The sequence below is a fragment of the Zea mays genome, chromosome 3, assembly GCF_902167145.1.
Source record: "Zea mays cultivar B73 chromosome 3, Zm-B73-REFERENCE-NAM-5.0, whole genome shotgun sequence".
Lineage (NCBI taxonomy): Eukaryota > Viridiplantae > Streptophyta > Magnoliopsida > Poales > Poaceae > Zea > Zea mays.
The window spans coordinates 193,515,149-193,541,138 of record NC_050098.1 but is presented as its reverse complement, the minus strand read 5'-3'; the positions used below and the strand labels follow the sequence as shown (position 1 = coordinate 193,541,138).

At 41.7% G+C, this 25,990-nt stretch overlaps 1 protein-coding gene across 1 annotated transcript; it reads right to left on the bottom strand.

Annotated features, from left to right (window-relative positions):
• Positions 1-10,151: 10,151 nt before the first annotated feature.
• On the bottom strand, positions 10,152-25,548 carry LOC103651108 (disease resistance RPP13-like protein 4). The gene is made up of 3 exons (XM_008676712.2): positions 25,206-25,548; positions 22,495-24,907; positions 10,152-10,536 (listed from the first exon to the last, which is right to left on the bottom strand). The coding sequence occupies exon 2, from the start codon at positions 24,887-24,889 to the stop codon at positions 23,021-23,023; it is 1,869 nt and encodes a 622-aa protein (XP_008674934.1). The 5' UTR covers positions 24,890-24,907; positions 25,206-25,548; the 3' UTR covers positions 10,152-10,536; positions 22,495-23,020.
• Between the last annotated feature and the right edge of the window lie 442 nt (positions 25,549-25,990).

Genomic DNA, 25,990 nt, shown 5'->3' with positions numbered 1-25,990 from the left:
CCAAGTGATTGAGAAGAGAAGCTCACTCGGTCCGAGGGACCGTTTGAGAGAGGGAAAGGGTTGAAAGAGACTCGGCCTTTGTGGCCTCCTCAACGGGGAGTAGGTTTGTAAGAACCGAACCTCGGTAAAACAAATCCGCGTGTCACACTCTTCATTTGCTTGCAATTTGTTTTCCACCCTCTCTCGCGGACTCGGTTTTATTTCTAACGCTAACCCGGCTTGTAGTTGTGTTTATATTTGTAAATTTCAGTTTCGCCCTATTCACCCCCCTCTAGGCGACTATCAAGTTTAAGCTTCATATCTTGGTACCCAATTTGAATTGGGTCCTTTGAGATTAGTAGGAAGAGCCTTGAGTACCCACACAATCCTTATTGTGGCCTTTCTCTTTGTGTAGGCACCCACATATACTTGACAACCATCTTACATGGTTTCAAGTCAATATTTAATCACATAGATAAAAACTAGAGTTAAGAATAGGAGCCTTTTCTCTTTTTATTAATACATCGTTGTGTTGCCTTCTTGATGATGAACCTACCTTGACTTTGGGTGCACCTAGCTTATCAAGGTTAGTCGCACAAGCATTCATATCATAAAGACAAGTTATGCATGGAATTTACAACATAGTGATCCAATCCTAGTGAAGCATATGGATACCGATTGAAGTAGATTCCTAAGATATCAATTTGTAGGTTTCCAAAATTTAGAGAGTATGGATCACTAATTGTACCTTTTACAATTTAAAAATCATATCCATGTTAGTGCATATGTATGTCATGAATATCAACAAAAATATTCTTATGCACATTTAGATTTAACGATAAGAGAATTTTAAACTGCATCAAGAGTAGCGATTTAGAAAACAAAGATTACAATCCATATGAATGAGATACAAATTTACCATTTTGGATTGTCTTAGTATAGCCTACTCAAGGGAAACTTATTCTCTATGGCACAAGTTATATAATGTGCTCCCCCAGATATGTGCATGAAGTATTTGAATGACTTACCAAATGCACTTTCAATTCAGTTAAGAGTCTCATGAGGAGTACATTACATATATTGTTCAAGGCATGATAAATTTGCAATGAATTAACTTATGCCTAAGAATACTTACCACCATATAGAACGTACCATTTGTTATACTAATTTGACAGATCTTACTATCTGTGGTGGTGTCACCTTAGTATTCTTCTTTTCATCATTTGTGGAGACTTCCTTTTTTTTGTTATCTCCTTTTCCTTTTAAAACTAGTTGATAAAACACTTTGAAAAGAGGTATTAGTAGTCCAAGGAAGTATTTAATGAATGATGATATCTATATATGAATGGCAAACAAACCATCATTTATGAGACATAAAGGCATAAATTAAATTCCTTTTAAATTAATGCACATGGATGAGTGAATTAATATTATGCACCAATTTACAAATTTAAGCCAAAAAGAATTTAACTTTCATATTGACATTTTTTTTCATAAAATAGATTATTACCAATTGAAAGAATGTCACTTGAAAGGAACAATTATTGGTCACATACCAAATGAAACAGTAAAAGTCTGCAAAAATAAAGCTGAAAAGGTACTGCACAGGTTTCTGAAAAGGTGACCTGACGCGACAAATAAAAAATGACTGAAAAAGTGCTGCAAAAGGTGACCTGACGCCTGAAAAAGGTACTGACGCAGTCTGAAAAGGCGTCTGAAAAAGGGGGCTGACGCGGTCGGTCAAATGGTCAGACTGACGGGCGCCAGCGGCTCAGACTGCACCAGACCGGTTCAACCGGTCCTGGACACCAGTTCAACCGGTTTCAGCCAGGGGGTTTCCTGGTGAATACCAGTCGAGCTGAAGTTCAACTCAGAAGTTCAGCTGGTCTCCCCAGCTGAACTAGAAAGTTCAACTGGTCAAACCAGTTGAGCTTGGAATGAATTTTAAAATAATTTTTTCACAATAAACCTCATTTCAAATTTTAAAATGTACGCATAGATTGAATGGCACACTCCATTTGAGAAACACATTCTCATGTTGTGAAACTACATAAATCACTTAGATAAAAACATTAGTCTCACAACTCTAGTCATATAGAGAATTTCCCTTTTGGTAAGTGCTTTAAGAATTTGAATTTCTTACTTAGCACTCTATTCATTTAAGAACATGGGATAATACTCTTTATGTCTAGGTTATGGCAATAATATGATGAATAACTTGAAATATGCCACAAGATACATACAATCAATTTAGAGCATGTAGATTGTCACAATATAAAAATATGAAGTTGCAATCTACCATGTAATTAGATCCTTTCCAAAGCAAGGTAAAATCTTTTAAATTCATTCTCAAGTGATTCATTTTTCCTATGTGGCTACAAAAGACACAAAGGAATATACCAATTAAAAGCAATGTGCACTTAAGAGTTAATTGTTACCATCCTTTGGATATCACTTGGTTGTAGGCCTTTTGCTTGATTCCTACAAAGGTTAATCCTTATTCCCTACAACACAAGTTCTTGCTAGAGAAGAATATGAAGTTAGTGATATAACAACTCAATTCATCTTTGGGTCAATCTTAAATGATAGACAATGTAAGATTGATAGCTTGAGATAAGAATTGAGTTAAACCGCTCAAGCACCCCAAAGCTTCATATCATCTCTGGGTACCTGCAAAACTTATTAAGTACATTTTGGTACCCATCTCATGATAGGTCCATCAAGGTTAGCCAATAAGGACTTAGGCACCCAAATAGCCTTGGTCCTAGAATGTGGTGAACTCATCACCTTTCTAGCACAAGAGTCAAATTTGGGTCTCCTAAGCATATTTGAATGTATTGACAAGTTAGGCTTAGGAGTTTTACCCTTTGGACAAACCTTGAATAGATGACCTTTTTCACGGCAATTGTAGCGAATGCGATGCTTGTCCTTGCAATGCATTTGCCTTTTGCTTTCATCCTTTTTGATGGTCATCTTTCTTGATCGTGCAAGGTCTTGATTCTTCATGTGGGGGCATGAATCAATTTCATGGCCCTTCTCCTTGCATCCATAGCATCTCCTATCGCTTCTCTTTGATCTTTCTTTGTTGAAGCACATAGGTACATTGTTAGAGCAAATCATATGAGCATTAATTTTCTCACCATGGATTTTTCTCATGCCCTTCTTGGAAAGCTTGGTATTCTTTTGAAGGGGTTTTGTGCATGCTACGGTTGTCCCCTTCTCAAGCTTTTTCACCATATTATCACGGTTATCTTGAGAAGGTTGAGCATGACATTTTCCCTTCAAAATAGTTAAGCTCCTTCTTAGCCTTCCAACTTCTTCCTTGAGCTCTTTATTTTCTTGTGTAATAGAAATATCACTAATTCCTGAAATTTCTAGCTCAATGGAAGATTGGCTTTCTTGAGAGCAACATTTGTTAGCACATGGTAATATAGTTTCAATTTCAACACATGTGCACATGTGAGGTTGGTATGATTTCAAATTAGTTAACACAACCTCATGAGCCATTTCTAACATGATATGTGAATCCATAAATTTATTATGAGAGCACACAAGCATATCATGTTTTTCTTGCAAAGCTAGATTTTCAATATTTAGCCTTTCTATCGTGTTCTTGAACATAGCATTTTTATTTTCTAATTGAGCAATATATGATGAATGATTAACAGCTTTAATTTGCTCAATTGAAATGTCTTCATACCTTTGGACCAAATCATCATGAGAGCACTTTAGCTTCTCATGCTCTTTGGTCAACTTCTCTAAGTCTTCAATTTTTCTGATGAGGAAGTCTTCTTGCTTATGAAGCATTTCTTTTTGTTCTTCCGCTCTTTTCATGAGTTTAAGCAAGCTCATTCGATGTTTCTTGCTTAGCTGAGCGAAGAATTGTTGAAGATCATCCTCATCTTCACTATCACTTTCTTGCTCCTCCTCATCCTCACTTTCGCTTTCACTGTCACTCCCATTAGCAATAAAGCACATATGAGAAGTGGATTTGAAAGACGAACCTTGTGAAGAGGTGGATTCATCGTTTGGTCTCCATCGATCATTTTCTTCTTCTTCAATCTTGTTCTTCGCCTCATCTTCCTTCATTTTGAGGAACATCTTTTCGGCGATTTTCATGGCAAGATCTATTGCCCTAGGATCAACATCTGCACCAAAAGATAAAGTCGAGGCAACCTCAACTTTTTCAAGCTTAGAAGCACCTTCGTTTCTTAGTCCCCCCGACATGATCTTTTCCTCACGCGGTTAAGCGTTAGAACGAGGATTAGGCTTTGATACCAATTGAAAGTTGTCTAGAGGGGGGGTGAATAGGCAAGTTAAAACTTTTTCAACAAAAACTAGAAACAAACTAGGTAAAACCGTCCGGTGTCAAAATCGGTGCAAATGGTTTGAACGAGCTCAACTAAAGAATGAGATATAAAATTGAATTGATCTCGAAATTCACCCAGTTAACTTTGGAAATGAGATGTTCCAAATGATCCACAGGGTTCAAAGTAGTAGATCTGAGAAGGGCACTTCTCAAAATCACACACCAAAAAGATATGAACAAATCTTTCACGGAAGGGTGAGAGAACGAAGAACACTAACAAACACAATGAGCAAGAACACAAGAGACACAAGATTTATCTCGAGGTTCGGTCACACCACAAAAGGTGCCCTACTTCCTCGTTGAGGCGCCCACAAAGAGCCGGGTCTCTTTCAACCCTAATCCTCCCTTTGCCGACCACAAAGGTCAAGCCCACACAATAATCTTTGCTCAAACAAGCGGGTAATACAAACTTTCTTGTGGTCTTCCACAATATTTGGAGACTCACAAGAGACACCTAGTCGTCTAGGAGCTAGAAGCTCCAAGAGTAATGAATCCACAAAGGACTCGATGTAGTACCAAAGCTCGAATCAAGAAGAAGAGCAAGAGAGATTTAGAGATGAAGCACAAAACCGCAGCTCTCAAGCTCACTCAAAGATTTCTCTCCAAAGATTTGAAATGGGAGAGGCAAGAGATGTGTGTGAGAGAGAGGGAGGTGTTTCTTGGGTTAGAAATGGAGTTCAAATCGTGCTCACCACTTTGGGGAGAGAGGTAGGAGGTAGTATATATAGGTGGAGCTCAAAACTAGTCGTTGGGCAGATTTTCTGCCTGAGACCGGTTGAACAGCCCCCTAGGGCGGTTGAACCGCCCCTGGCAGGCCTGGCAGCCTGTCTGCCAGTCTGACTGGCAGACTGACGCGCAGACTGACCGCAGACTGGTCAAAGTTGACCAACACCGGTTGAACCGCGCAGGGGGGCGGTTGAACCGCCCCTGACAGCTCCTGGCGACCTGTTTGCCAGTCTGACTGGCAGACTGCAGATCAGAGGTCAGAGGGGTCAGAGACCAGCTGAACTGCCCCTCAGGACCAGTTCAACCGGTCTTGACCAGTGAGTTTAGGAGAGAAAACCCCAGCTCAACTGCCCGGAGGCAAGTTCAGCTGGTGTATGGTCAAAGAGGTTCACAGCTGAAGTTGAGTTCAGCTGAAGTTGAGAAAGCTCAACTCAGCTGAAGTTCAGCTCAGCTGAAAAGCTCAGCTGCAGCTGAAGAAGCTCAACTCAGCTGAAGTCAAGTTCAGCTGGAAAGCTCAGCTGCAGTTGAAGAAGTTCAGCTGCTTTTCAGCAAGAACACTCTAGGTTTCTCAACCCTAACCACGGTCAACCATAGAACGTTAAAGAGATTTTTGCTTTTCAAAAATAGCTTTTGAATAGAGAGGTTTGAGCTTTGGCAAACACCAACCTTCTTTTTGGATCCCCCTTTATAGTACGACGATTCCTATACTCAAGTTAAATAAAAATATAATGAAGTAAACTCCTTGAGTCATTTGTGTCTCATGTGTGATTTCTCCATGACATTGCTTCATAAGGATCACAAACATCTTTGTCTCACCTTTTGAAGCAAACTCAAATCAAACCATGTGACTTGTACCATATCACCTTATATGAGTTCAAATCATGGCTTCAAGTCACCTTACTGATGCATCAACATGTTATAACTCTTCATAGCTGATTAGTTCATCGACTTAGTGCAAGTACTCTCTTCTTCACCTTAGCCATGGTACCTCGGTCTACAAGCCGTCGCTTGGCCTTCACCTTCGCTTAGTTCCTCGAAGCCCTTTCCTTGCTATCTTCACCCTATCAAGTCATTCTTGAGTCACATCATATTGAGCATCCATTGAGAGAATCATTTCTTCAATATTGTGAACCTTGCTTGAATGTCTTCTAGATATAACTATCAAGATCAATCAAGCTCTAGTTTGATTCTCATAGAAGCATATATGGACTGACAGTAATATGGTCAAGCCAATTCACGATTCCTTATATCTTATTCTCTTTGGCTTGACCAATCCTCTAAATCACTTTGTCCTCTATTCTGGTCATATGTATGTAGTGATTTCTCAGGTCTTGTCCATATATTAAAACCAATATAGAGATCATATTATATCCATTTGCATTGTCTCATTGGTTATTTAACCTCGTGTTGAACCTTTGTTCACTGATCATTATACACTATTCAAGTATGTTCATCATACTGAATTTCCTGTTCAACACTTAGCAAACTCGTTAGACCTTTAAATGTGTTGTTATCCAAATCACCAAAACTTACAAAAGGGATGAATGCACTTTCAGTTTATTAAGAAAAGATTTATCTTAGACAATTTCATGCTAGTGCAGCACACTGCAAGGTTTCTTCATCGTCAAAGGCAAGCCCGCATTCTTTTCAAACTCAACATTTCTAAGGCTTTTGATTCGGTCTCTTGGGCTTTCTTGCTGGAAGTCCTGCAGAAGTTGGGTTTTGGGCAGATCTGGCGTGACATCATTTGTGGGTTGTTAGCCTCTTCTTCGACGCGAATTTTATTAAATGGTGTTCCCGGGGATTACATTGCTCACCAGCGGGGTCTTCGGCAGGGGGACCCTTTATCTCCAATGTTGTTCATCTTAGTCATGGACACTCTCAACTTGCTAATCCAGAGGGCCTCTGATGAAGGGCTGCTTCACTCTCTTTCCACGAACAGTTTGCAGCACCGATTCTCTTTGTACGCGGATGATGCGATGGTTTTCCTCAAGCCGGTGCCTTCAGACATAATTCTGATTCTAGAAATCCTTAGGATTTTTGGGGATGCGTTCGGTCTAAAGACCAACGTTCAGAAGAGTAATGTTTTTCCTATTCGATGTTCTGAGGCGGATCTTGCTTGTGTTCAGGAGCTCCTTCCATGTTCCATTTCGGAGTTTCCCTGTCAGTACCTTGGCCTCCCGCTTTCTCTTAGAAAGCTTAGGAGAAGTCAAATTCAAGCAATTGTTGATAAAACTGCAACCCAGTTACCTGGGTGGAAAGCTGATCTGATGACAAAAGCTGGTAGAGCCATTTATGTTCAATTTGTGATGACATCTAGAATGATTTATGCTGCTCTGGCGTTGGACATCCCTCCTTGGGCTGTTAAAGCAATCGATAAGCTTAGACGAGGCTTTCTGTGGCGAGGGAGGAAGGAGGTGAATGGTGGCCATTGTCTGCTGGCTTGGCCCAAAGTCACTAGACCCAAGGACCTAGGGGTCTGGGCATAAGTGACCTTCGGATCATGAGCTGGGCGCTGCGAGCTAGGTGGCCTTGGCTGCAAAAATCTGATAGGACTAAGCCATGGTCGGACTTTCAGATTCAAACTTGCGACATTGTGCAAAGCTTGGTGGCTGTGGCTGTTATCACTCATTTGGGAGATGGGTCTGATACTCTGTTTTGGAAGGATCGTTGGCTGAATGGCAAATGTATTAAGGAGGTGGCACCTGCTGTCTTGGGTATGGTGCCCAAGCGCATTGCTTCTAGGCGCCTGGTCAAAGACGCCTTGCCTGATCTCAATTGGTTAGCTGATCTGAGGGGGGCTATTTCTGTTACAGCCCTTGTTAATCTCATGGACCTTTGTGACTTGCTAGAGGGGATGGTTCTTCAGCCGGATGTTCCCGATGTGCATGCATGGAGGTTCAGTGAATCAGGTGAATACTCGGCTAGTTCAGCTTACAAGACCTTGCTTCTTGGCTCTGTTAGCTTTGAGGCTGCTGAACGCATTTGGAAATCCTGGGCTCCAGGAAAGTGTAAATTCTTCCTCTGGCTTGTGGAGCACGATAGATGTTGGATGGCTGACAGACTTGCTAAGCGTGGCCTGGATCACCCGGAGTCTTGCCCTTTATGCGACCAGATGGAAGAAACTATCAACCATTTGCTGGTTCAGTGCAGTTTTGCAAAACAGTTTTGGTTCAGCCTTCTGCGGTCAGTGGGTTTCCAGGAGCTCTGCCCTTCCCATGATGATGTCTGTTTTGAAACCTGGTGGAGGAATAGTGCTGCCAGGGTGGGCAAACCTTTATCCAAGGGATTCAATTCTCTAGTCATTTTGGGTGCATGGTCTTTGTGGAAGCATAGAAATAGGTGTGTTTTTGATAATTGTAACCCTAGCGCTGCGGTAGTGTTGGCAGCTGCAAGGGAGGAGTTAATGGGTTGGCGTATGGCTGGAGCCAAAGCGCTCTCTTTCTTCCATTTAGAAGAGGTGTCTTAGGTGCCTTAGTTGTTTGGGGTGTGTTTTGGTTTTGGTTTGCCAAATGTAACACCTTTGTATCGGGGTTTTTTCTCCCCATTTTCTTCTTCTTCTTAATACAAAAATACGCAGCTCTCCTGCGTATTCAAGAAAAAAAACTACTCACTAACTCACTTCTTCATATGTTGCAGACTTACTAGTTACTATATAAATGCCAAGTGGGCAAGTACATAATTATTATTGACCTAAAGTAACATATCCTCATCCAATTGAAAACAGCGGCACTAGTGGGCTTTATTTAGCTAAAACCCTAAGGTATTACACTAATGGGCCTTATTACCAGCCGTCCAGCCCACATCCAAAATAGGCCAAAACCAACTAACCGTCCCTACCCAAACTGGACGACTAATCGTGTTTAGTCGACGACTAGTCGAACGACCGGACGATTAGTCGACCTGACCGGGTCGGTCACCCTAGTCGCATCACCACAACTGACTAGCTGACTAAACGCGACTAATCACGATTAGTCGGATGACTTAAAATTATTGGTTTGGACATTCAATTTCAGCATGAAAATCTATCATTTTAACCATTTATTGAGAAAAAACCCATATATGATAGTGTTTTTTTATTCTAGAAGTTGTCTTGATCTTTGGAGCTTAAAATTTGTGGAAACCTTGAAAAATCATTGAGAATATGCATGCAAAATTTTAGCTTAGTTAGAGTTTATTTGGTCGATTTTTAACCTTTTCTCCTATTGTTCAAGTTGCTGAGTAGCACTGTCGTGTAAAAAAGCAGCAGTGCCGCAAAGTAGCACTGCCGCAGAAAAACGCTACCTGCCGCAGCGAGCTACTACGTTTTTCGTTATTGTTTTAAACATATTTTGTCACCAGTTGACATGCGTATTCCTTGCGTGAGTGTTGGTCTATTTGCTTGTTGAATGGTTTTCGGCGTTAGTTGAGAGCAATCATAAGATCATTTTAAATGAAAAAAATGGTTTATAATTTTATATTCATCTTCTTGGTCGCTTATTTCGATCTTTCACTTTTAGGGCTTGTTCGGTTAGCTTTCAATCCATGTGGATTAAGTGAGATTGGATGAGTTTGAATCTCAAACAAGTCAAACTTCTTCTTAATTTTTTTCAATCTCATCCAATTCATGTGTATTGGGATAACCGAACAAGGCCTTAATGGATTTTTTATAAGTCGCAAGGGGCAGGTAATCTCCACCTGGTTTGTTCGCTTTCCTGTTAGTTCATGTGGATCGGGTGGGATTGGATAGATTTAAATTTAGAACAAGTTGAAATACTTTATATTTTTTCCCAATTTCATCAAAATCCACATGGGACATGAATAATGAACAAGGCCTAAATATATAATTGCATAGCTACCAGTAAGACAAGAACGATCGGTTAGGATGTGCCCAACAAATCGTGTATATGACCGTATAAAATACTGTTACACTGTAGACGTTGTTTGCAAAGTGAAATTTAAAATAGAAGGTGAGATAAAAAATGAGATTGGAACCACCTTGACTATAAGGCTCAACAGACGACAGTCATGATATCCATGTTGCACATCCGGGATAATTGTCGTTCAGGTATTGTTGCTTACGATGGGGCAAAGCTGGTGACACAGCCAAAGTAATAATGAAAGCTCAATTGATTCATTCCTTTTTTTAGATAATGGAACAAAATCCGGCTTTCGCCTCTTTCGAGGGTAGGGCCAAGGTCAGACACCAAATAACAACTCCAAGTACTCGCAAAATAAGGCCAAAACATTTAGCCTAAAAGACTTAAACTCTCTCTTACTCCTCACCGATTCAACACTCACTTAAAAAATGAAAATGATCAATACAACGTAATCCTATTAGAAAATCTCCAACCCCGATAAGCAAAAAAGTGCATGGCCATCGTCTCCAGATGTCGACAAGCTCTTCTTAACAGATTCGCTGAATCGTCACTTCTTTGCAGCTGCGCCCAAAGTCTGAGCCAATGAGTTCCTCTGAATAGAACCTGCAAATAAGTAAACATTTGTGCTCTATTAAATACTAAGTCATTTTGTAAAGCCCAAAATCTGTATAAAGGAAAAATAATAGGATAAATAAATATATATACCTAAATGCTAGTGTTTTGGGGATTTCATGATCTCCTTTATCTTTGTGCATATTCAATTAACAGAATTACGATAGTCAAATAACAAATAAATAAATATAGATATGTGCATTCCATGTCGGGTTCTTGTATTTTTGCATTTGTATTCAAATTTGTGAGACAAATTTAAGTTCGAAAAAGAGAAATATAAAATAGAAATAAAAATAAGAAAAATAAATACACATTCCCTTCACATAAGTACGTGACCACACCATGTGTATTTTTTTCCTTTTCTTTTGTTTATTTCCCAAGCCGTATACTCAATGCCATGATGTCAGCATGCAAACCAGATGTTCCCACGCCAGATTACTTTCCCAGCTCGATTCTGATCTGAATTCTGTTGCCGAGTCTTGCGCCCGCTCCTTCTCCCAACAACTCGCGCGCACTCCTCCCATGCGGACCTGCCTCGCCGAGTCTATCTTCTCCTACCTCGTTCTGTTTTGTTTCAGTTGCGTAGAAGCCGGGCAGGACTCGCTCGTCTGGGCTTCCTTGCATGGCGTGTATATATATACATGCCCATGACGAGAAGCCAAGCACAACCACCACGTATTAGTCAAGATACATGAGAGAAGGGGGGAACTCGCCGAGCTGCTGGATGGAGATGAGGGTTGTCGCCGGGCCGCCTGTGCCCACGCACCACTGTAGTCGCCGCTCGCACCATGGGTAGTGGCCGAAGCAAGAAGAAAGAGAAGGCGGTCACTACATGGCGCCCATGTGGCGGAGTCAAGAGGACTGCTGGGGAGGTGCGCTTCTTCTGCGGGCCGCCGGGAACCCGGGCGTGGCGGAATCCGGCGCACGGGGTGCAGCTGCAGCAGGGGAGATTGATGCCGGGACGGCCGGAATCGCCGTCGGTGCACCTGCGCCGCCGCAATGCCACCAGGGTCGTGATCGGTGTCCTCTGTTGCATGAATCTAGGTGAGAGACCTCTCCGAGACTTTGCATCGGTTTAGTACACGAGTAGAATCGATTAGTAGTGCTGCAGGGGTAGCTGCGGGGTCGAGATCGCCATTGAATTTGGCTTTGCTGATGTGCCGCGCCGCCACGGCTGCCTGTTCATCATCGTGCCTGTGTCGTTGTGAGGAAGAAGAAGCATGTGCCGTCAACCTCCTGATGTACGGCCGAGATTAGATCCTAGCTTACCCCTTCGCGCTTTAGATCCGGACCGTCGATCGTGATCTGATGGACGAGATTAGATCTAGCAAAATTATATCGCGGTCGTTGATCTTGGATCGGACGGTGGGCGCTGCGTACCCTTTCATCGAGTTAACAATCTAATTCTGACCGTAGATTTAAGATCCTGTGGTCCCGGTCGAAACCTACCCCTGCGGCTGGGTAAATTTACTAAAGAGACCCCACACTTCATAAGAATCAACCCGCCATCCTGCGCGGTGAATACTGAGTCTTAGGGAAAATGTGATTTAGGCCCCTAACCTTTTAAGAAATATTGTGCCCGGTCCAGAACACTTAGGATATTCAGAAAATAATAAAGAAATAGGTTTTTAGTATGAAAATAATTCTATAAACTTGTATAATTCATAGTTAATTCATTTTAGCTCCAAATTGAGTCATTCCAGTTGCAATAATTTTGTACTAATATTGTCTATCAACCATTAACACTGTTTAGCCATGAATCGTGAATTAAAATTATTCATTTGGATTAATCTATTCTAAGTACTAAATAATTTCGGAAAATCATAACTTAATAATCGTAGTTCCGAATTTAGTGGTTCTTGTTCCCACGATCTCGTAGCGACGCATAGATTATTATTACATAATTTATTCTTATGATTGGTGTGATGTTAATCTTGCCTATACCATGTTTGTTTGTATTGCTACGACTAGCGTGAGGTTACGAGTCACCTGAAGATCATCCTGGTACCTGGAATCTCAAGGCCCAGGCAAGTTGTGCCCTTGATCACTTCTTTTTACCTACTCATGTTCTGATTAATCATAATGATCTGCATAGGTTAATTTTGATGGGACCCAATAGGTTACCCTAGTTTGTCTATCTTTATACCTTGTTTACCACTGAACTTTTTGGGTAGTACTTGCTAGTGCTTTATGTGGTTTTGGGTATGAAGATACATTATTCATGATCACACTTTTATTATCTGTTTATTATCACTGTTCATGATAAGATCATTATGTTAATTGGAACATGGAGAACCACCCGGGAAAACAGTGCTACCACAAGGGTTTAATGGGACGCCCTTGGCCGATTAATTAGGAAAGCTAGTGGAAGTCTACCTTACCCGAAAGGGGCAAGGGCAGTAGGGGAGTGGTCAGTGTAGGGAGGCCCTCGGGAGGATTTTGCTGTGATGGCGGTCCTGCAAGGGATTCCTGGGAAGGCCCTCGGGAGGATTTTGCTGTGATGGCGGTCCTGCAAGGGATTCCTGGGGAGGCCCTCGGGAGGATTTTGCTGTGATGGCGGTCCTGCAAGGGATTCCTGCATTGGAGCTTCCTATAAACTGTAGCGGGTTTTCTGAAGCTAGTGGAACTTTGTAAAGGCCTCGTAGTGTTACCCTGCCTCGCCTCCTCGGTAGAGGTGTATGGGAAGTCGCGATCCCTTGGCAGATGGGTAACATGACTTGTGGGTAAAGATGCGCAACCTCTGCAGAGTGTAAAACTGGTATACTAGCCGTGCTCACGGTCATGAGCAGCTCGGACACTCACATGATTAATTTATGGAACTAAATTCAATTTGTCATATGCATTGCATCGCAGGTGATGTTGTTACTCCTTTTGTTCTACTACTTAATTGGGTTGGTATTTACTTATACTTAGTAATTGCTAATAAAATTTTGACCAACTTTAAAAGCAATGCTCAGCTCTAACCATCCTCTTTGGTAAGCCTTACACTTCACGTGAGCTCCCACCTTTGGCGAGTTCATGCACATTATTCCCCACAACTTGTTGAGCGATGAACGTATGTGAGCTCACTCTTGCTGTCTCACACACCCCACAGGTCAAGAGCAGGTACCACAGGATGAGGCGCGTGGAGGATGCTGTGATGAGTTCGTGAGTGGTCTAGGCCGTCGTCTCCCAGTCAACTTTGGGTTGCTGGACCGTTGTCTCCTTATAATGTAATTATTTAATTATTTTGTATAGAACTCCTGTTATATAGTAAAGATGTGACATTCGATCCTGTGCCACTATGCATCATATGTGTGAGACTTGGTCCCAGCACACCTGGTGTTTATGTTTACGCCCGGGCTTTGGACCTCTAAAACCCGGGTGTTACAGAAGTGGTATCAGAGGAATGTTGACTGTAGGACGAAACCTAGATAGAACTAGACAACCATTATCTACTTACCTTTGATATTCTGATTCTTTCTGAACTTTTCTTAATCTTTTCTCATCTATTTCCGCTTTACTCTGATTATTCTTACCTTTTTCCTTCTAAAGACAAACTTGGATTTCACACTTTGAAATCCTGTACCTAAAGTGACCTTTAGGAATAGGAGACCTAATCTTAGGAACAAAAGCAAAACTATTTTTGTAGATATTGGTATGCTTGAATGTTTGTTCTTATGATACTTGTTTGATTTGGATCTTTGATTGCGTGGGATGAGTTGTGGAGTAATGTCCACAATTACATCTGCATATACATATAGGTATAAATATAAATAAATAAAATTCATAAGATAACTAAACAACCCGGTTTATCCTCCATTAAAGTGTACCTATTTTATATAGATCCCTCATATCTTAAAAAAAGACTCTCTCTTTTCTTAAATGATTCATCTTATCTTAAAGGATACTCTCTTACCTTAATAGACCCATCTTATCTTGAAAAGATTTCATCTCATCCTAATAGATCTAACTAATCTCAAAAGATTCTACCATGATCTTAGAAACTCATCTTGACCTAACAAGCATACCTATCCCCACCACTTTGCTTATCTCATAATAGTGTAACACACATGATCTATTCCAAAATAAATTAAGTAGATCTTATCTAGTCTAATCTGATTACACCAATTTAAATTTTGAACCCATCTAGTCTAATCTAGTTATATCCAATCCAATCTAGACCCTACCTAATCTAATATGATCTAATCTGATGTGGTCTACTTAAACAGATCGGTGATACTGATAGAAGAGATTAAACCCTACTAGCGAGGTGTTAACTTAACTTAGCACATTAGACCAACTCAACCATGGGCATAAGATCTAACCTAGACAATAGAGTCATGATGGATTGTATAATCTATCTGTTCTCACCTGACATCAAACAAGATTTTGACCTACGTCATATAGTCCATCTCACCCATAACTATTTCAACCATATGCCCCAACTCTACTGATACATATTAACCCTGAAATTAATGAGACCAAGATTGGAGAAGAAAAGATCAACATCGACAAGGAAGGATATAACCGTCGAAGCGAATTTCGAAATGAACATTTTAGATAAAAGACTTTTCCTGGCCATAATCTTTCTTACCTGAACCTGTTTAGCTTATAACCTACATAATATGTGGCTGGATACCTATGCTCTGCAAATCACCCACTATTGTCTAAAAAAATATGAAACTCTTGATCTTGAACCTATTATAGACTAAAAGCCGAATCACAAACCAATCCTTATGTATCTCTTTTCTTACAAATCTCGAGGACGAGATTTCTGTTAAGGGGGGTAGAATTTGTAAAGCCCAAAATCTGTATAAAGGAAAAATAATAGGATAAATAAATATATATACCTAAATGCTAGTGTTTTGGGGATTTCATGATCTCCTTTATCTTTGTGCATATTCAATTAACAGAATTACGATAGTCAAATAACAAATAAATAAATATAGATATGTGCATTCCATGTCGGGTTCTTGTATTTTTGCATTTGTATTCAAATTTGTGAGACAAATTTAAGTTCGAAAAAGAGAAATATAAAATAGAAATAAAAATAAGAAAAATAAATACACATTCCCTTCACATGAGTACGTGACCACACCATGTGTATTTTTTTCCTTTTCTTTTGTTTATTTCCCAAGCCGTATACTCAATGCCATGATGTCAGCATGCAAACCAGATGTTCCCACGCCAGATTACTTTCCCAGCTCGATTCTGATCTGAATTCTGTTGCCGAGTCTTGCGCCCGCTCCTTCTCCCAACAACTCGCGCGCACTCCTCCCATGCGGACCTGCCTCGCCGAGTCTATCTTCTCCTACCTCGTTCTGTTTTGTTTCAGTTGCGTAGAAGCCGGGCAGGACTCGCTCGTCTGGGCTTCCTTGCATGGCGTGTATATATATACATGCCCATGACGAGAAGCCAAGCACAACCACCACGTATTAGTCAAGATACATGAGAGAAGGGGGGAACTCGCCGAGCTGCTGGATGGAGATGAGGGTTGTCGCCGGGCCGCCTGTGCCCACGCACCACTGTAGTCGCCGCTCGCACCATGGGTAGTGGCCGAAGCAAGAAGAAAGAGAAGGCGGTCACTACATGGCGCCCATGTGGCGGAGTCAAGAGGACTGCTGGGGAGGTGCGCTTCTTCTGCGGGCCGCCGGGAACCCGGGCGTGGCGGAATCCGGCGCACGGGGTGCAGCTGCAGCAGGGGAGATTGATGCCGGGACGGCCGGAATCGCCGTCGGTGCACCTGCGCCGCCGCAATGCCACCAGGGTCGTGATCGGTGTCCTCTGTTGCATGAATCTAGGTGAGAGACCTCTCCGAGACTTTGCATCGGTTTAGTACACGAGTAGAATCGATTAGTAGTGCTGCAGGGGTAGCTGCGGGGTCGAGATCGCCATTGAATTTGGCTTTGCTGATGTGCCGCGCCGCCACGGCTGCCTGTTCATCATCGTGCCTGTGTCGTTGTGAGGAAGAAGAAGCATGTGCCGTCAACCTCCTGATGTACGGCCGAGATTAGATCCTAGCTTACCCCTTCGCGCTTTAGATCCGGACCGTCGATCGTGATCTGATGGACGAGATTAGATCTAGCAAAATTATATCGCGGTCGTTGATCTTGGATCGGACGGTGGGCGCTGCGTACCCTTTCATCGAGTTAACAATCTAATTCTGACCGTAGATTTAAGATCCTGTGGTCCCGGTCGAAACCTACCCCTGCGGCTGGGTAAATTTACTAAAGAGACCCCACACTTCATAAGAATCAACCCGCCATCCTGCGCGGTGAATACTGAGTCTTAGGGAAAATGTGATTTAGGCCCCTAACCTTTTAAGAAATATTGTGCCCGGTCCAGAACACTTAGGATATTCAGAAAATAATAAAGAAATAGGTTTTTAGTATGAAAATAATTCTATAAACTTGTATAATTCATAGTTAATTCATTTTAGCTCCAAATTGAGTCATTCCAGTTGCAATAATTTTGTACTAATATTGTCTATCAACCATTAACACTGTTTAGCCATGAATCGTGAATTAAAATTATTCATTTGGATTAATCTATTCTAAGTACTAAATAATTTCGGAAAATCATAACTTAATAATCGTAGTTCCGAATTTAGTGGTTCTTGTTCCCACGATCTCGTAGCGACGCATAGATTATTATTACATAATTTATTCTTATGATTGGTGTGATGTTAATCTTGCCTATACCATGTTTGTTTGTATTGCTACGACTAGCGTGAGGTTACGAGTCACCTGAAGATCATCCTGGTACCTGGAATCTCAAGGCCCAGGCAAGTTGTGCCCTTGATCACTTCTTTTTACCTACTCATGTTCTGATTAATCATAATGATCTGCATAGGTTAATTTTGATGGGACCCAATAGGTTACCCTAGTTTGTCTATCTTTATACCTTGTTTACCACTGAACTTTTTGGGTAGTACTTGCTAGTGCTTTATGTGGTTTTGGGTATGAAGATACATTATTCATGATCACACTTTTATTATCTGTTTATTATCACTGTTCATGATAAGATCATTATGTTAATTGGAACATGGAGAACCACCCGGGAAAACAGTGCTACCACAAGGGTTTAATGGGACGCCCTTGGCCGATTAATTAGGAAAGCTAGTGGAAGACTACCTTACCCGAAAGGGGCAAGGGCAGTAGGGGAGTGGTCAGTGTAGGGAGGCCCTCGGGAGGATTTTGCTGTGATGGCGGTCCTGCAAGGGATTCCTGGGAAGGCCCTCGGGAGGATTTTGCTGTGATGGCGGTCCTGCAAGGGATTCCTGGGGAGGCCCTCGGGAGGATTTTGCTGTGATGGCGGTCCTGCAAGGGATTCCTGCATTGGAGCTTCCTATAAACTGTAGCGGGTTTTCTGAAGCTAGTGGAACTTTGTAAAGGCCTCGTAGTGTTACCCTGCCTCGCCTCCTCGGTAGAGGTGTATGGGAAGTCGCGATCCCTTGGCAGATGGGTAACATGACTTGTGGGTAAAGATGCGCAACCTCTGCAGAGTGTAAAACTGGTATACTAGCCGTGCTCACGGTCATGAGCAGCTCGGACACTCACATGATTAATTTATGGAACTAAATTCAATTTGTCATATGCATTGCATCGCAGGTGATGTTGTTACTCCTTTTGTTCTACTACTTAATTGGGTTGGTATTTACTTATACTTAGTAATTGCTAATAAAATTTTGACCAACTTTAAAAGCAATGCTCAGCTCTAACCATCCTCTTTGGTAAGCCTTACACTTCACGTGAGCTCCCACCTTTGGCGAGTTCATGCACATTATTCCCCACAACTTGTTGAGCGATGAACGTATGTGAGCTCACTCTTGCTGTCTCACACACCCCACAGGTCAAGAGCAGGTACCACAGGATGAGGCGCGTGGAGGATGCTGTGATGAGTTCGTGAGTGGTCTAGGCCGTCGTCTCCCAGTCAACTTTGGGTTGCTGGACCGTTGTCTCCTTATAATGTAATTATTTAATTATTTTGTATAGAACTCCTGTTATATAGTAAAGATGTGACATTCGATCCTGTGCCACTATGCATCATATGTGTGAGACTTGGTCCCAGCACACCTGGTGTTTATGTTTACGCCCGGGCTTTGGACCTCTAAAACCCGGGTGTTACACATTTCTACTTATCCAGATAGCCCAACACAATGCTGAGACACATGTAATAATGAGATTCTTAGTATTTAAATCCACTCCCATCAACCAGTTCCCAAAGAAATGTTTAACAGATCTAGGTCCTGGTAAACCAAAACAGATTGATATCAACCGCCACATAAAGTGAGCAACATGACAGTCAATAAATAAATGCTGATTGGTTTCATCCAAATTACAAAAGCCACACTTACTGCTACCTTGCCAGTTGCGTTTTGCTAAATTATCTTTCGTCAGCACTACTCCTTTTAATAAGTACCACATAAAGATTTTAATCTTAAGTGGCAGTTTAAGTTTCCAGATTTCCTTATGATTAAAAACATTCCCATTATTAATAATACTCATATACATAGATTGAACTGTAAACTGCCCAGAATTAGTTAAACTCCATTTAAAAATGTCCCTATCGACACTCAACTGAACATGTAATATACTCGCCACTAAATTATACCACAAAGTGAGGTTTTGACCGATAAGCGCCCTACGGAATGATACGTTTAAAGGTACTGTAGCCAAAACTGTAGCAACCGTGGCACTTTTATGTCTCACAATATGATAAAGAGACGGGTAACAAATCATAAAGGATTGAGTACCCATCCAAATATCCTGCCAGAACCTTATTTGTTCTCCATTTTTAATAATGAAACTTACTAGGTTAAGGAAGGTATCCTTTACTTTCATTAACCCCGACCAAAAATGTGAATCACCATGTTTAAGTTTCACATTCGACAACGGATATCTCTTAAGATATTTGTTACGCACCAATTGTTGCCACATCCCATCCTCATTAATAAGCTTAAAAAGCCATTTGCTTAGCAAGCATTTATTTTGAACTTCTATGTTCTGAATTCCTAACCCTCCTTGATCCTTAGGTTGGCATAGGATGTTCCATTTGGCAAGTCTGTACTTCTTCTTATGATTCCCTCCTTGCCAAAAGAACCTAGACCGAAAGCAGTCTATTCTCTCGAGAACCCCTCTGGGTATCTCGAAGAAAGATATCATAAACATAACTAAGCTGGTAAGCACTGAATTTATTAGTACTAATCTGCCTCCAACAGACATAAGCTTCCCTTTCCATCCACTGAGCTTCTTTTCGAATTTTGCCTCTACTATTTTCCAATCACTATTGTTTAACTTCCGATAATGCATTGGTATCCCTAAATATTTAAACGGATAGTCCCCATTTCTGCAACCGAACAAACGTTGATATTGATCCTTAACATCGGAGGCCTGACCAAAGCAGAAAATCTCGCTTTTGTGATAGTTAATTTTTAACCCTGAGACTTGCTCAAAGGCCAGCAGAAGTAATTTCATATTCTTGGCTTTCTCCAAGTCATGCTCCAAAAATAGGACAGTATCATCTGCATATTGCAAGATAGATAAACCGTCCTCCACTAAATGAGGCACCAATCCTACAACTTGTTCCTCCTCTTTTGCTCTTTTAATTAGAATACCAAGCATGTCCACCACTATATTAAAGAGAATAGGGGACAACAGATCCCCCTGCCTTAATCCCTTTTTAGTTTGAAAATTTGCCCCAATTCGATCGTTTACCTTAATGCCGACATGGCCTCCTGTCATAATAGAATTAATCCATGAACACCAAGTACTGGAGAAACCTTTCATACGTAAGGTCTGCTGCACAAAGTTCCATTTAACATTGTCATATGCCTTTTCAAAATCAATTTTAAATATTACCCCACTCTTTTTCCTTCTATGAAGTTCGTGAATCGTCTCATGCAAAACTACCACCCCTTCCATAATGTTCCTGCCAGGGATAAAAGCTGTTTGGGTCGGAGAAATTACTTTCGAAGCAACCGAAGAGAGCCTATTTGTCATCACCTTTGTAAAGATTTTAAAACTTACATTAAGTAAACAGATAGGTCTATATTGCTGAATCGTCTCCGCCTCCCTACATTTTGGTAAAAGTATGATCGTGCCAAAATTCAGACTATAAAGAGGTAGGTCGCCTCTATGAAAGTCCTGGAAGATAGCAACTAGATCATCTTTTATTGTAGACCAAAACACTTGGTAAAACTCCGCAGGGAATCCATCCGGACCAGGAGCTTTATTATGCTCCATCTGGAATAGAGCCTTACGAATTTCGTCCTCAGTAAAAGGTGAAATCAAAAGATCATTTTCTACTTCCGAGACCTGAGGTATGTCTTGTCTATGGCTCTCATCTAGACCCACATCTGTTTCCTCCGGTGGACCGAACAACCTTTTGTAATAGGACGTTATATGCTTCCTCAAAGCTTCTTCCCCATGTATGACATTGTCTCCATCCCGCAATTGGTAAATCCTAGACTTCCTATGTTTCCCACTAGCAACAAGGTGGAAATACTTAGTATTAGAATCACCTTGAAGAAGTTCCTTAGTTTTCGCTCTTTGATACCACTTGATTTCTTCCTCTCTAAGCATATGGGCTAACTTATTCTGAAGAAATTGTTTCAAATCAATTTCATCAACTGCCAGACCAACCCCCTCTGCCTTTTTATCCAAGAAATCTAGTTTATTCAGAATATCTTTCTTCTCTTTTTTGTACGCTCCGCTGGAATTTTTTGCCCAACCCCTAAGGTGTTGCCTCACCCGTCTAATCTTGGCCAGCCACCTTTCCAACGGGGTATTTCCCACTGTAACTGAAGCCCAAGTATTCTTTACCATATCTAAGAAACCATCACGAAGTAACCATCCTAATTCAAATTTGAAAGGATGTGGATGTGCACAATCATTAGATTCTCCAGTGTTCAACAACAAGGGCGTATGATCAGAAATATCCCTGTTCAGAGCTACTACTGTAGATAAAGGATATTTATTGTCCCATTCAGTAGCTACTAGGACACGATCCAGCTTTTCATATGTCGGATTAGGTAACCTGTTAGCCCACGTGAACTGCCTTCCAGACATCTCAATCTCTTTCAGGTTTAAACTATCAATTACTGCATTAAACATAAAAGGCCATCTACTTTGAAAATTGTCTTTATTCTTGTCCTTTGGACATCTAAGAATATTAAAATCACCACCTATTACTATAGGCAAGGTCTCACGACTCACTAATTGAACAAGCTCTGTCAAGAAAGCATCTTTCCTATCATTCTGAGCAGGACCATACACTACAGTTAAAGCCCATTTGAAGCAATCATTTTTGTTGCACAAAATGAACTTAACGTAGAAATCCCCTTCATCAATAGCTCCTATGTCATAAATATCCATATCAATACCCATTAGAATTCCCCCTGAATGACCAGAAGGTTCTTTTGTATGCCAAATAAAATTTCTCCCTCCACATAAATTCCTTAAAAAAGATTCTGCAAACGATCTCTTAACTGTTTCTGAAATAGCAATAAAAGATAAATTTTGCTCCTTTGTTAACTCTGAAATAAATCTATGTTTTAAAGGGTCTCTAAACCCATCACAATTCCAAAACACCCCTTTCATTTAGACTCAAAAGAATTTGACTTAATTCTCCTCATGGAACCCTTTGTGACTTCGGACATGTCAGTACGAGACATTACTATATGTCCACTTTCCATGTCCATCACCTCATCTGTATTATCCTCAGAAAGAACCCCCAAGATAAAGTTATCCAGTTCCGCCTCATCTGCTCTCTCTCGCTCCTCCTTATCTAAGGCCCTAGACCTCGCCTGTTGTTTAAAATCCAACTTTTTACTTTGTTCCAACTTAACTAGGAAATTTGCAAACTTATGCACAGACTCCTCAGATTTATTACCAAAAAAACCCAAAGGACGTAATTTATCAACAACTTGCTGAACCGACATACTGCATAAAACAAGCGACTCATTACCTTCCATGAAGTCGGAGTCGAGGTTGCGAGACGCCTTCAACTTGGAAGCCCTCTCCAAACTGTCTCCCGCTGAAGTTGCAGCCCTCCTCTTGCTACGATATGACACGGATGAACCCGTATACACTGCCGGAACAGCAGCACAAACCGCCACCTCTGGAGTAACCTGACCGTTCTTTTTTACCATTTCATAAGCTGAGAGCAGACTACCTGGCACACCATCTGGCTGCGACCTAGTTCTGCCAACTTCCTCCTCTCCCAAACCCTCCTGCAACTCGTCACCCAAACCCAGCCCCTGGAATATACCCGACCCTGAACTTCCATCCACCAAAATCGAGTCCAGATCCACTACCTTCTTCCCCGAAAATTTTCCTGCATTGTCCTGCATTCCGTGCGTGCTACTTTGCTTTGATTTTGTGGCATCCACATTTGGATCAGCCAATGCATTACCAATGCCTTTGTTTCCATTGTTCTGTTGATCTTCATCACCAACCTCCAGATCCAAGTCTTCCATATCCATTCCTGCCTTCTACTTTCTGCTATCCTTCGTATCATGGTTCATCCACACCCCATCCTTATCGCAAGGGAAGGATTCTAGCTTCCTACATCTGAAGACCTCCAGAAAGGTCAGCTTTGGAAATATTTCATGCACCTGGGTCCATTGTACTGATAAATCATTCAAGAATTTCAGGCGCAAAACCTCAACGCTCCACACCTCTAACATGTTTTTGTTTCCAAAAGTTTTTAGCATTCCTCCAGTGAAGTAGAGTCTCTTCAGTCTCAACAGCTTACTCGGACTTAACCAATCTGGCACCTTCTCTCCAGGGAAGCAGCACAGGTCTAGCTTTTCGAGATTTAGAGGTAGGGAGAGTGAAGTTATCAATGGTGTAGAATCAGAAGTTTGATGGACTCGTTCTTTCTTTGAAAGTGATACAGCCCATGTAATTTTCAGCACGCAAAGGCCTTTGATGTTCTCAAGCTCATTCAGTTCATTTTCTGTCACTGCAACTTTGCTTCCAATATATATGGTCAGCTTCTTCAGTTTGTCCAGCCTAGCCAACTCTGCTACCCGGCAATTGTAATTGCCAGTTGAACCACCAATGACAAACCCTTTGAGCACTTGGAGTTCAGTAAGCAAGCCAATACCCCTTGGCATGCCTTCCAGCAAGTAGCACTCTGACACATCAAGGTGGGTGAGCATCTGAAGATACGTGATGCTAGTACTCAGTCTCTCAAGGTTGTGACAGGCATGAAGGTCCAAGATCCTAAGATTCGAGAGTCCACCAATGGAAGCAGGAAGTTCAATGATTCTAGAGATGCCCCTCAGACAAAGATATTTCAACTGATTGGATGACTGCAGTCCTTCCAAAAATTCAGTACTGTCAACCTCAATATGGTGTCGACATAAGTTGTGCCATCTTCCTAGTTGGAGAACTGCAATCTTTCTCAAATCCAAGAACCAACTCTTCTCAAATTGTAGGTATTGCTCATTTATATTAAATATTGTTAGAAGGTTTCTGAGTGATGCCACATCGATTTCCTGTTGGTGCTCTTCAACTAGACAAGCACGGTGAGTAGCTGAACAGTCCCATGTTGCATTGCCATCTGAATCAAATTCAAAAAACCGTGCTTGCTTTGCAACTTTAATCAACATACGACGAATCCAGGGGTGTAACTTGCATTGGTTTACCCCATACCTGCATTTCTGATACACCGGTTCAATCATCTCTAGAGCAATCAGCTTCTCAAAGCATGCCTTTCCGACATCTTCGGCTGTCTGACTTCTTGTGGCTGCTACTAACCCCTCGCCAATCCACCAATGGATCATGGCCCTCTTGCTGATGATAGAATTTTCTGGGAAGACAGAGAAGCATAACAAGCACAACTTCAGTTGCAGATCAAGATTATCATAGCTAACCTGCAAGTTAGAAATGGTTGAGCTCTCAAGGATTTTCCTCTCAATCTCTAGCCTTTTCCACTGCTCTGAAACTTTTGCGTGAACCCATTTGGATGGTACAGATGATGGCAAGGTTGTGGGAGCTATTGGCTTGATCATGGGAACATGGAGAGGAAGTTGCATACGATCTTTTAACTTGGACATCTCAGTGTTTACAATTTGAAGTGTGGAATGTATTGAATTGAGCTGGTTGCCTTCTTCTATGATTTCATCCAAATGTCTAGCTATTCCTCCAAAATCATTTATTATCTCATTTTCCCATTTAGACACTCTCAGAAGTATATCCTTGACTTCACATGCTTCTTTCTTGATATTTTCAAACAGAAGTAAAATATCTGAATGTGAACTATCCTCATCTGGACCCAAAGGAACAACTCTTGCCCTTTCCAACTGCATTAGAAATGGAAAAACGACTTCATCCAATGTCCGCTCCTGCGACATGCTGGTTTTAGCAATCACCTGCAAGGAAGACACAGAAAATGAAAGATTGCTAAGAAAATTTTCTTTTTGCTATGCATGTTCTGTTCTGCTTCCTTTCTTTTCCTGAAACCTTTTTATTCTATACACTTGAATCAAACTTCCATGGTGTATTATTGTTATGGTCGGCATCTGATATGCCCTTGGCTAAGTTTCCTTATTTTTCTAAATTAGTTTTCTAAAATATTACAGACTGGTTTATTAAGTTAGAGTACTAAATGGATTACATATAGATTGGATATTGGATATGCACACATATAGAGCAGGAAAGACGACTCACCAAATGACTCCACAGGAGGGTTGGCGCAGAAAGCGGCTTACAGGCAGACTATAACCTCCTCCTCTTCGCCAGCCGCCAGGACGGCAGGACCTACCACAGGACCCGAGCGGCCTCTCTTCGCGCTGGGCCTCGTGCCCGCAAGACCAAGGCCCCCTGAACGCGCTGGACAGCTCGTTGGTGATTGAGATACAAGAAGAGCTCAGTAAGGCTCGGTGTTGGAGCGGTTGGTGTGGTGTGGTGATACGGCCGCAGGGGATACCGGTGCTGTATCCGCTGACACGATTAATCTGCTTTGCCGACGGCAATAGCCGCCACGAGGCACAGGCAGAGGCTCTAGCACAGTGACGACATGCGTCGTCAGTCCACGGACTCCGGACAGCTGCGTATTAATAACCCGCGCACACTTATTATACTGCGGCGCATTTATGGCGGATGGTCTGTTTGTTTGATGTCTAACTTTCATACTTTCCCTAACTTTTTTTTGTCTAGGATTAGTTCTTCAATTCGAACGACTAAACTTAGACAAACTGTGGCACATTTAGCCACAAACCAAACAGCCTCATAGGTCTGAGTGTGTAGACCTTCCACAGGGCACTACAAGACGGGTTGCACCGAGCCCCAGGCTACGGAAGTCAAGGGTCGACGCAGCCAGAATAATGGTGCCTAGGTTCATCGCCGCACCCGCGCCATCCACTACCATAAATACGTGACAGTCAGGCAACCCCGCCCCCCGCGAGTACGCGTGGACTTACCCGAGGTAAAACGCTGGTTTTACCTCAGCCTTA

Excerpts from the sequence above, each read along its gene's own strand:
- LOC103651108 (XM_008676712.2), bottom strand. The coding sequence starts at position 24,889 with ATGTCGCAGGAGCGGACATTGGATGAAGTCGTTTTTCCATTTCTAATG.